The 11,701-nt window shown below is 42.9% G+C and overlaps 2 protein-coding genes across 2 annotated transcripts; both read left to right on the top strand.

The window, feature by feature from the left end:
* The first annotated feature begins 5,145 nt into the window (after positions 1-5,145).
* tmed10 (transmembrane p24 trafficking protein 10) lies at positions 5,146-8,861 on the top strand. Its single transcript, XM_077552481.1, has 5 exons — positions 5,146-5,417; positions 6,203-6,323; positions 6,402-6,475; positions 7,061-7,187; positions 7,344-8,861. The coding sequence occupies exons 1-5, from the start codon at positions 5,235-5,237 to the stop codon at positions 7,463-7,465; spliced, it is 627 nt and encodes a 208-aa protein (XP_077408607.1). The 5' UTR covers positions 5,146-5,234; the 3' UTR covers positions 7,466-8,861.
* Positions 8,862-8,985: 124 nt separating this feature from the next.
* eif2b2 (eukaryotic translation initiation factor 2B, subunit 2 beta) lies at positions 8,986-11,653 on the top strand. Its single transcript, XM_077552479.1, has 8 exons — positions 8,986-9,413; positions 9,926-10,046; positions 10,380-10,531; positions 10,635-10,798; positions 10,898-10,993; positions 11,063-11,200; positions 11,270-11,336; positions 11,464-11,653. The coding sequence occupies exons 1-8, from the start codon at positions 9,242-9,244 to the stop codon at positions 11,619-11,621; spliced, it is 1,068 nt and encodes a 355-aa protein (XP_077408605.1). The 5' UTR covers positions 8,986-9,241; the 3' UTR covers positions 11,622-11,653.
* The last annotated feature ends 48 nt before the right edge of the window (positions 11,654-11,701 follow it).

Genomic DNA, 11,701 nt, shown 5'->3' with positions numbered 1-11,701 from the left:
ATATTTGTTGAAGTTTTCCACTAGGTTCTATTTGTTCCGTCTGTTGCCAAGGTGAACTGTGCCACAAGGCACACAACTCTGACGTCAGTGTTTTTTTCTACTCGCATCGTTAGCGCGGTGAGATGACGTCACACTTCCGTGACCAAATGGAGACTTGGAACGAGCAGCTTTGGACTAGCTTTGAAAACATACCGACTGCGGCCGCAAAACGCATTCAAACGCTTTTCGCCTTACGTCGACCTTCGACTTTATTCGCTTTTCGTGTGGAAATTGAACTCAAGGTAACAATGAATCGTCTTTTAGGGGGAAACACACGGGCACGTTCGCGGCAGGTTGTGTAACACACAAAGAGGATCCGAAAGCGGCGTCGCTTGCGTCTCCAGTCGACCACAAAAGGAGCAAGAAAGTAAAAAAAAGTCACTGGAAAGCGTTTCCTCGCTTTCAAAACATGAAGCAAAACACACCGCAGTGCACTAAAAGTTGCTTCACAATGCACAGAAACTGCTAACACGTGCGACCTTTCAGGAACTAAACAAACTCACGATGTCCAAAACAAATGTCACTTTTGGCATCGATATTATTTAGTGGCACATTGATAGAAGCACTGACCTACATTTACAACCCAAATTCCAGTATTTCTTCCATGAAAAAGTTTTATTACCTCAGCAGTCTTATGAGTATAATTTTTTTTTATTTTTGGGGTGGGGTGGGGGGGGGGTCCAATCATGTGTTGCCATGTCAATCTAATCTGCTTTGTTTCAAAAGACATTGTTTGAAAATAAATACAAATTAAACTTGGAAAGATGGAGAACTATGTAGTAGTCAGTTGTGGAGAAGTTAAGCATTCAATATTGTTTTTCTCCATTTTAGGTTTCCTAATTTTTTGGGGCATGTGGCAAAAACAGTGCCTCGTGTTGGACTTGGGCCCTGGCACCGGCCGCCTCTGTCCCACTACGTAAGAACTTCGCTTGTGGCGTGACAGCCTTAGAGTGCCTCATTGTCGACCATGAGTGCACAAAGAAAATAAGGCAGAAAATAAACAGGTAAGATAAAAAAAATTTTTTTTTTAACTGATTGACTTTAGAACGCCTCGTTGTCCTCGCAACGACCCTGTTGGATACATTCCAGCTACTTTAAGCAGATCTATTTTCACAGCTCAACCACGTTGTTATGTGTATGCATAAGAAAGATGCTGGATGAAGTAGCATTTTCCCAGGTTGTTCTTGATTTGTTAGATGGACAGTTGACAGCCGAGTGGGCGTGGCTTCGGTGCATTCTGCAGACACGCCCACAGTGAGACAATAGTTTGATTTTCTTTTTTTAATTGCATTTTAAAAAATGTTTTTCTTTAGTTTTATCCAAAATCATAACTAAAATGTTTAGATTCTATTTTATTATTATATATATTTTTTTTTTACATTCTTAATTATTTTTCTTGAGCTTTAAACTTCAAAAGGTTCACCCAAAATATATATATATTTTTAAATATGTTTACCATGTGTTTAAAAAGTATGTTTTAATCAGTTAATAGATTGTTGTGCGCTCTGTGTGTTAAAGTAGCAATTGTTTGAAATATTCTTGCTAATTTCTGTTAGCCCATCCATGACGTTTTACATTACATGTTAGCGCACTGGCACAGTTAGCCTCTTATTTGGAGATGTGCGAGCAAAAATGGGAAAATGCGGCAAGGAATGTGTTTAAAAAAAAAAAAAAAAAAGTTGAAGTAACCGATAAAATAGCGTTTGCAAATTACGCAAGGCTTAAACCCTCCACACCCTTCCTTTATGTGTAATTGTAATTATGTGTTCACTGGTTCATGTCATCTTTTTTTTTTTTTTTGCAATATAAGGACAACTTAAGCGCCTTGCCTAATAAGGCGTGTGTGTGTACGGAATGTGATCAGCGTCACACGCCCAGCTATTGTTCAAGCGTGTGGAAATTTCCACAAATGACACCAATTCAGCCGGCTTCGGTCTTGGCAGCGATGCACTGGCGTAGCCCCGACGCGTTCGCCGTTGCATAAGAGCCGCACTGTGAGTGTCTGCAAACCCCCACAAAGCTGCTCCGTGCCTAATAAGTATCTATTAATACCTCCTCACAACCCCCCCCCCCCGTGAGGATGGAGGGGAATAACGGCAGAAATAGCAGGTGCTTTTTTCCCCCTTTCCCTTCTTCATAACATCAGCATCAGCATCAACAGCGGTAAAATTAGACCACTATGACGCCAAAACGCGTCGGCTCCTGCGCGGCTCAGGGGAGGGAGGGAGGCAGCCAAGGCGATGTGAGGAAGAGGAGGAGGAGGAGGAGGAGGAGGAGGAGGCTGATGATGTTGTTGTGAGGTAGACTGAATTGTGATGAGGATGATGATGATGAAACAGGCAGGCTCACCCACATGCCGGCTGAATAGAACGTTTAAGACGCATCGGTGGCAGAAATGGGGGAAAAAGTACAACAGGGTACATTCTGTACTTTTAGCACAAGGATCCATAACTTGTGCAAAAACTGGTTTGGTTTCCGTTTGAACCTTTTGAACATGAAAAAAGAAAGAAAGAAGCAATTAGATAATGAGTGGCATTTTGGTTATCATTGCTAAGATTGTGAATAATAATAATAATAATAATAATAAAAGCTAAATTAGCTAATGCTAGTTGCAAACAATAAGCCTTATTTTATTAAAAAAAAAAAAAAATCCAATTCCCCCACTATAGAGGCCCGAGCAGTGACCGCTGCAAGGTCCCTATTGAGAAAAAAAAAAAAGTGAGATTCTATTTGATGGGAGCAGGGCATCAAATTTTGTGTGTCATAATTAAATAAATAAAATGATAAAAAATAAATAAACAAATAAAGCTTTCTCATTTGACTTAGAGCCCCGAAAATTGGGAGGAATATGTAACAACCTACGACGTATAGAACAACCTTTTTTGAGCCGCACGATAAACTTAACAGGAAGTCCTCCATTTTTATTTACGTTGCAATTTGTCGCCATATTTTTTTTTTTTTAGCCTTTTATAAAGAATCTATTTGAACAAACTTCTCCGATGATCCGATCGTCTTTAAACTTGCCGCCTTTCATCTAAAGACGTTTAAAAGGCCATTTTGCCACTTTCGAGTGAAAATGACATCACAGTTGCTCAGGTCTCCGGTAACAACCAATCGCAGCTCAGCTTCAGAAAACAGGTGACATTGTGATGTCATCTTCAGTCGACAGCAAGCAAGTGGCAAAATGGCCGCCGCCCGAGATGGACAAAAACGGCTGGATTTTGCTTCATAACTCTTATTCCACAAATGTAATATTAATGAATCAAAATGTCATGTTTAGACTAGCGAGGTCACATATAACACATTATTGTCAAGAAACGTTTAAGGTCGATTTCCACTTGAAGATGAAAGGCTATTGATTGTAAGCTTTGTATTTTGTCGCATGTTGTTGCCGCGGCAACGTGCCGTTTGCTAAGAAAGGGGATGCCATGAAACATTCATATTTTACAACAAGCCTGAAATAGAAAATACGGATATCGCTAAGCAAATGCCAGGAAGAAAGTTGTCAGAAAAATACTTTTGATAGCTTTTGAATCAATCACTTAAGTGCAGTAACATACCATGAATACTTCTATGACCTGGCAGTGCAAGTAATGAATGTTTTAGGGCGGAGACATCTAAATGAATGCACTTTTATAGTATTTCCTTTTATGGAAATGTACTTTACTAGAATACCTTGGATGTCAATGCAACGTCAGTTAGCATGATCCGGAGAGTCAACATTCATTTGGCTCGTCTTTACGCGGATTGCGGTTGGCGTACATGATTTGGGCGCGTTTGTCTTTTGTCGACGATTGACAGCAGTCAGCGTCAGGGGCGTGTCGACGCTTTGCGTCAGCCTGCCTGCCACATTCAAGGAATTTTTATCTTTGTGCTTTGGAAAAATAGGTCAGCTTGCTGCCGCGCGATTCGTGGCTAAAGCGATCATCACATGGCAACGTTGAAAATCGAAAATCAACGTGGCAAGTCTTGGCCTTCAAGCAGATTTGTAATTTTTAGGGTCAGAAAATGGGGAATAAAAAAGTTGAGCAAAATATCCTAGACACTATGTCCGTTGTAACCCCCTCCGCCCCAAAAAAGACAATAAATGTCAGTTTCAGTCGACAGCAGGGGGCGATGTTGCCTAAAAGGTCAGCCTCCTTGGATGACTGAAAACGGGTGGATTATTCTTAATTCTTATTCCACCAATCGGATATTAATCCGGATACTGCATTTAGACTGGTTTGATCACATGGAAAATAAAATCGTAAATACATTTTTGACTTGGTTTCCACTCTAATTGTGTTTGAAACAGAACAACCCAAAGCTGTTTGTTTGAGCTGACGTCTCACATCTTTTTCTGGAAAATGGTTCCACTTTTTTTTGTAGGCGTTATACTTGAAGTTCACCCGAGTTTAAAAAAGGGCCAGCCTGGGTGGTGGCGACTGGCGAGGAGGTTGCTATTCTTAGCAACCATTTGACGCACCGAGCTGCGACACGGGAGGGATTTCTCCGTCCAATAATTGTCGTTCTCGCGCCAGACTCGCCACTCGGTATCCCCGCCTCGGAACGAGGATGTCTCCGTGGAAACTGGGCCGTTTTTTTTTTTTTATGTAAGCGGCTATCTGCGAGATGCATGATGAGGAATAATTTAAAAAAAAATGATGATGGCGATGCTTGAAATAAGCATGACGCCTGCGATTGCTTTTGAACGTGAGCAATGAGGAGGTCAAAAAGCGTCACTGGATGGGATCGTGCTGCAATAAGCAACTGATAAGAGATTTATTGTTTGTGTAAAATGTGTATGACCCAGATAGAGTTAATATTTGACAGGCTTTTCATATCCTACAATACAAGTAGCAGCGTTCACTGACCCAATAAACTCCAAGCAAACGCTATAAACCCAAGTACCCCTTTTTATGGTGAATGGCAAACTGATATACAGTACTGATAAATTAATAAATCCGTGATATACACTTAGATATCTATGATTTAAACATCCGAGAGACAAGTGAGACCGCAAGAAGTGAAACGCCAAATGGCGAGTGGCCTGATGTGGCAAAATGTGACGTGTACGTGTGGTTCCCCCCTCCGACCAGCCGGCGCCGCTGCAGCAGGCTGCAACCTGATTTGGTGCCGCCGAAATAGGAAGCTGTTAAGCGGGCTAGCTGGCAGTGGCTGGTCGCTCGCTCGCTCGCTTTGAGAGGGTTTCAGACATGGCTCGCTTCGCGGCGTTCCTGCTCTTACCGGTTCTCATCGAATTGGCGTCCGCCATCTCCTTCAACTTGCCGGTCAACTCGAGGAAGTGCCTGCGGGAGGAGATCCACAAGGACGTTCTCGTCACCGGGGAGTACGTGATATCCGAGTCGCCCAACAGCAACACCAAAACCAACCTAAAGGTGAGCCCCGACCGGACCGAGTAGCCGGCTCGGACAAAGGCCACGGATCGACGGAAGCTCATTACGTTACGTTCGACATATTACAATAAACACGTTTTATTATCGAGACTCGCTTTGAAATGATTTAAATGTAGCTAGTTACTGCTAATGCGGCTGACTTAGACGCGGGCCCCAAAACGACAACTTCCTGGTTTAAATAAGCTAATTAGTTGCAGCTAACTGACGTCAACATTTACTTGAAGTTCGCAATGTCTTTGTGAAATGTGCTTTTATGATAATAATAATAAAAATGATGCACGTGGGGGGAAATAATGTGCGTTTTGCATCCGCCGGCTGTTACACGTCACTCTTTACGCTCCACGCACAAATGGCAGCTGCTAACGTTAGCATGCTAGCCACCTAGCTACACGTCAAGTGGGAATGTGACGACGCTCAAACAAAACAAAACGCATACTAAAAATGTTGTTGGGAAAGCCATCACCAAGGGCATTGTCGTCACATAGCTGAATATAATAAAATAATTTGAGCGCATTATATGTAAGAAGTGTATATCAAATTGGAAGCACCCGAGATGCAGCTCTCAAATGTATAATAAGGTTACGACCCCTGCTTTATAATTATATCAACCTTCTTGGCCTGTTCGGCAATTTGGGGATTTAAAAAAAAAATATATATATTTGGTCATCATTCCGTAAGTCTTCAATATGTCAGTTTTGTCTCCCCCAATTGCATTCCATTTTGCTATATGGCTGTAAAATAACCAAATGAATGTCTCCTTGTTGTAGATCACAGATTCTGCCGGCCATTTGCTTTACAGCAAGGATGATGCCACCAAAGGAAAGTTTGCATTCACCACAGAGGACTACGAAATGTTTGAGGTGTGCTTTGAAAGCAAGTCTCCCATGGGTACGTTTCATCTGATTACACGAGAGAATACTACTTTTAAGCAAGTGATATTTATTTTTGCTGCCCTTGATTTAAAAGGAACCGGAAGAGTGCAGGATCAATTGGTCAAGCTGGACATGAAGCATGGCGTGGAGGCCAAGAACTATGAAGACGTAAGGGTCCTTGCATTGTATTTTTGGTGAAATGTTTTTTGAAATTGGCCAAATTTTACCATAGCATTTCTGCCCAACAGCAACAATATGGTACGCCATATTTTTCTACATGTTGATAATTAGGACTCCGAAAACAATTTTACTAAGTGCTATAAAATATTGCTTTATTTAGCATCTTGTATGAAAGAAATATTACGACTATCTCCTAGTAGTAGTCCACTTCTGTTGTGTTCTCACGCTACGCTTGATAATAAGCCAACAGACACCATGCTGGGAACGGTCCCTTGGCACACACATGGCGCACAGCCATGCCGTGCTGCTGTGGTTCCTCGCAAGTGTTTGTATGAGATCAAAAAGCTGCCAGCGACAAGGTCCCGTTGCATTTTTAGCTACTTTCTGAACCGTGTTGCTTCAGACGGCGAGACGATGAGCATTCTCAAAAAGCTCTGTGACAAACAAACCGAGTTCACCATATTTTAAGCTGTTGCCACTGACACCTACTGGACGAACTTGGTAATAACCAGTATCCACTTGACTGCCACTGGCAAGGCTTGATTGTATGTTGTGTGCGCTTTGTGAATCCAGATTGCCAAGGTGGAGAAGCTGAAGCCTCTGGAGGTGGAGCTGCGGCGGCTGGAGGACCTCTCCGAGTCCATCGTCAACGACTTTGCTTACATGAAAAAGCGAGAGGAGGAGATGAGGGACACAAATGGTAAATTCCTCGCGAGAAATTAGCCAGTTTGACTTTGTGACAGGCAAAACCTCAAAACACTACAGCTTTTAGAATAGTGAAGAATCTGCGAGTTATTGAAGGCAAATGTTGACTTGTCCTCGTGAATTAACGCCTTTACCTGCCTGTCCGGAACAGAGTCCACCAACACGCGCGTGCTGTACTTCAGCATCTTCTCCATGTGCTGCCTGATCGGGCTGGCCACGTGGCAGGTCTTCTACCTGCGCCGCTTCTTCAAGGCCAAGAAGCTGATCGAGTAGAAGAGGAGCCGGCGCTCGTCATCATCCGGCTCGACTGACACGCGTCCTGAGGGAAGTTTTAGGGGGGGGGGGGGTGTTCCGCAAATTCAATTGTTTCAAAGATGCCAGACTAACGCAATGGTCCAACACACTAGACACGATCAGGCGGTTTGTAACATGACGCGCGCTGCAAGGGGCGGAGAGATGCGCCACATGACGCCGTGTGTCTGTCTGCACTGTTCTTCCCGCGAATGAAGAGCTTGTTTTTGTTTGGAACCGGATATGCCACAAGAATGTTGCCGAGGAAACCCTCTTAATCAAGTGAAGGCTATTTGAACGTGTGCTTTTGTTTGTACGTCGCTCTTCTTCTGTGTTAAGTCTCTCTCCATTTGCATATATGGTTCTCTTGAGTTTTCTTTTTGTTTTCAAACTGTAAATGCCCCCCCCAATCTCATGTACACGTTTATCTTTCTTTGGGAAATTGATTTGTCACTGTAATATTGTCTTTTTTTTCTTCTTTTTTTTTTACATTCATATATGAATTAGGTCACCATCTTTAAATGAACTCTTGCATGTTATGATTCAGTCATGTAAAATGACAGACACCTCACATAACGGCAGCAGCGTTTGTAAAATAACCTGAACTAGGGATGGGCAATATGGCCAAAATAGAAAATCTCAAAATTTTTCTTTTCACGTATTCTGGATGATTAAAATTGTAATCGATTTTCATCCAATAAATCCACCAATCATTTAATGGTTTCATTTATTCAAAGATAATTTCCACGCAAAATGTTCATGGAACAGTAATGTATACTGATCCTAAACCAGTTTTAATGTCAAATTAACAAAAGTAGTTTGTGCTTAAATGCCACATTAATGGGTTGGTCGCTATTGGAAACTTGTAAAGCACCTAGCCAGCATTATGCCACAACTCACAAAAACATTAGGATGTTTTTAACAACCCAGTAGACAAGCACATTTTCAACGATTGGATTTTTAAAAGGATTGACCCAATTGGATTTATTGCCCAGCTCGAGCCTGAACAAGGAATTTGTTGAACCACCTGAATTGTATGTGAAGCCTCCAAGCATTTATTTACACTACTAAATTGAACGTTTGACGTAAGCAAGCAGCTCATGCCAATTTCTCGCACTTGCAGATCCATCCGATGTACTTAAGAAGTTTTTTTTTTCTTCCTCTCTTTAGGGATACTTAGGAGGTGCGGTTACATGGTTTTCGGGAGGTTTGCGTCTGATCTGAAACTGTTTCATTACAAAGGCACCTGCCATGGGGATTTTGTTTTGACTTATTTTATTTTAGAGACCGTGTGCATTGTGCACAATCGATTTTTATGTTGACTGGTGCATTTTGTAAATTTGTCATGGGCTTTTATTCAATAAACTATTGGATGGTTTTAGTGTGTACAATTTTCCCCCCACGAGCTTTACAAAAGACTCATACATTTAATACGAGGTGGGTCACAACTTGGCGTAACAATTTTGAAAAAATGTTCGAATCAATACAAGGATGGATTGTATTTGAATTGATACAAAAACATTTTCATTTGAGATTCACGTAAATTAACAGTTTAGCGGCACGATGAAAAAATGATGCAATGCAAACATTAGCCAGATTTCAACCAATCAGATACCGCCGTAGTCAGTGTTGACCCGGATGTAGCCCTGAAACGCTTCCTGGTTTGAAATGGCCGTCTTACCCACACTCGACGCACTCACGAGATAACTTCATTTTTTTTTTCATTCCCTGGGACAACAATTTGTATTTCTTGCCACAATGCCAGGCGGGGATAAAGAAACGGAGCTGAGCGAGCGAATCGAGGCTTTTTTGTCCGACTTGAAGCGAGGCGGGAGCGGCACCGGACCTTTACGGGGTTCTGCGGAAACAGCCCGAGAAACGACATCGCTGCTCCGGAGGATCACGTCGCAGGCTCGCTGGAGCAGCGCAGGTGCTGCACGGAAGACCGTTTGAGATCGACCCCTCCCCCACCATTACCCTTCATATCTAGATTACTACTGCATATTTTGTCCTCGTGGACTGTCTATAACTATTACTATGCTCCACTACACACTGACAGTATAACACATTACATTACACCAATACTAACATAACTATACCGCTTCAGCAAGAGAGGAACATGTTTGCAATGCCAAAATTGTAATCTTGCATGCATGTATTGGTTGCAAGCTGAAGTTTGAATGTAAACAAACAACTGTCATGTTCTAACAATATTTTTTTTCCTTGTCGAGAACACACGCCATGTTGGAGTGAGTGAAGCTCCTCGTAGTAGACAAATGTCATAGACAAATGATTTTCATAAAGGAAAGATGCTGCCGACTCCCAGGCACCTCTTTGAATTCTTGTTAATATGATGATGTAAATGATATGTTTGTCTTCGAGTGTTATTGTGCTTTCCCACCGAAAGGAGCATAACTTAGTGTGTATTTTTGATTTGTTCAGGCGACCTCATGGAAATCATCCGGAAGGAGGGCAGGCGGATGGTCGCTGCCCAGCCATCAGAGACCACCGTCGGGAACATGATCAGACGTGTGCTCAAGATTATCAGAGAGGAGTATGCAAGGTGAGTCACCTGAAAAATTTAAGGGGATACATTATGGAAAATTGACTTGTATACAGTTAGATGGGCTGAGAGTAAAATAAAACTACCAATGTTCTTTATAAAGAAGTAAATTATGAACATTTATGCTGTCAAATTTGTAGTAAACTATAAAAAAATATAGCAAAAACGAGATTATATTTTATAAATAATATAGATTTTATTTTATATGTAATCAACAAAGCTAAGCTTTTAAAATAATATAATTTTATTATTATTACGATTGATAAAATGATTACGACTCTCCTTTGGGTGTCCTTCATGTGGTGTTGACATTTGATATACGCACACTTGCAGGTCCCGGGGCAGCAGCGAGGAGCTGGACCAGCAAGAGTCTCTCCACAAGTTGCTGACAACGGGAGGGCTCAGCGAGGAGAACTTCCGGCAGCATTTCGCTCCCCTCAAAGCCAATGTCATCGAGGCCATCAACGAGCTGCTGACGGAGCTGGGTCAGTGGCAAAAAAAAAATAAAATTGAAACTTTTTCTGTGAGTTAGTGTTGCATTTGATCTGCGTTAGCCATCTTGGCTTTCTAAATGGCGGCTTCTTCCAGATGGGACGACAGACAACATCTCCATGCAGGCGCTGGAGCACATCCACTCCAACGAGGTCATCATGACCATCGGCCGTTCTCGCACCGTGGAGGCCTTCCTCAAAGACGCCGCGCGCAAACGCAAGTTCCACGTCATTGTCGCCGAGTGTGCGCCTTTCTGTCTGGTAAGCGGCACTGAGCTGTAAAAAAAAACAACCTTTTTATTTTATTTTACAATAAATGTGTCAAATATTTTGCTGATTTCTGTTTGGTGTTTCCATCAGGGACACAAAATGGCCACCAGTCTGTCAGAAGCTGGCATTGAAACGACGGTGATCGCGGATGCCGCCATATTTGCCGTCATCTCTCGCGTTAATAAGGTAATCGAGGCGGCGGGCGATTTTGTGACGTCGTAACCAAGAGGACGGCGCATTTGTTCCGCCCGTCAGGTGATCATCGGGACGCAGACGGTCCTCGCCAACGGAGGCCTGAGGGCCGTCAACGGCACGCACACGCTGGCCCTGGCGGCCAAGCACCACTCGACGCCGCTCATCGTTTGCACGCCCATGTTCAAGCTCTCGCCTCAGGTGACGAGACGTTTATTTGACAGACAGCGTTAAGCTCCAAAATCATGCTGACCGTCAAATTTATTGCAGTTCCCAAATGAGGAGAACTCCTTCCATAAGTTTGTCTCACCGCATGAAGTGCTTCCATTCGCTGAAGGTAAAGCAACTCGCGCTCGTTATTAATCGGCGCTGGCATACAGTTGTGAGAACAGTTTGTGTTCCCGACACATTTGCACGCATTCACGGAAACAAGCAACATTGACGGTGAACAATTTGTGTCTTAGGGGAGATCCTGTCCAAGGTGAACGTGTACTGTCCCGTGTTTGACTACGTCCCGCCCGAGCTCATCACGCTCTTCATCTCCAACTTTGGCGGGCACGCGCCCTCGTACATCTACCGGCTCATGAGCGAGCTCTACCATCCCGAGGATCACGAATTGTAATCGCTCGACTTAAAAAGACATCAAACAAGTCATCAGTTTGTGTTGTGTCTAATTCTGCCGAGACGCGTTCAATATGTGGA

This window comes from Vanacampus margaritifer, chromosome 19 (genome assembly GCF_051991255.1).
Source record: "Vanacampus margaritifer isolate UIUO_Vmar chromosome 19, RoL_Vmar_1.0, whole genome shotgun sequence".
Lineage (NCBI taxonomy): Eukaryota > Metazoa > Chordata > Actinopteri > Syngnathiformes > Syngnathidae > Vanacampus > Vanacampus margaritifer.
Note: the sequence above shows the minus strand (reverse complement) of the source record. Positions and strands in the feature narration are given on the sequence as shown.

Bases quoted from the DNA above. Each gene is read 5' to 3' on its own strand.
- tmed10 (XM_077552481.1), top strand. From the start codon at position 5,235: ATGGCTCGCTTCGCGGCGTTCCTGCTCTTACCGGTTCTCATCGAATTG. The intron at 5,418-6,202 runs GTGAGCCCCGAC...TCCTTGTTGTAG, and splicing joins ACACCAAAACCAACCTAAAG to ATCACAGATTCTGCCGGCCA. The intron at 6,476-7,060 runs GTAAGGGTCCTT...TTGTGAATCCAG, and splicing joins AGGCCAAGAACTATGAAGAC to ATTGCCAAGGTGGAGAAGCT.
- eif2b2 (XM_077552479.1), top strand. From the start codon at position 9,242: ATGCCAGGCGGGGATAAAGAAACGGAGCTGAGCGAGCGAATCGAGGCT. The intron at 10,799-10,897 runs GTAAGCGGCACT...TGTTTCCATCAG, and splicing joins AGTGTGCGCCTTTCTGTCTG to GGACACAAAATGGCCACCAG. The intron at 10,994-11,062 runs GTAATCGAGGCG...TCCGCCCGTCAG, and splicing joins TCATCTCTCGCGTTAATAAG to GTGATCATCGGGACGCAGAC.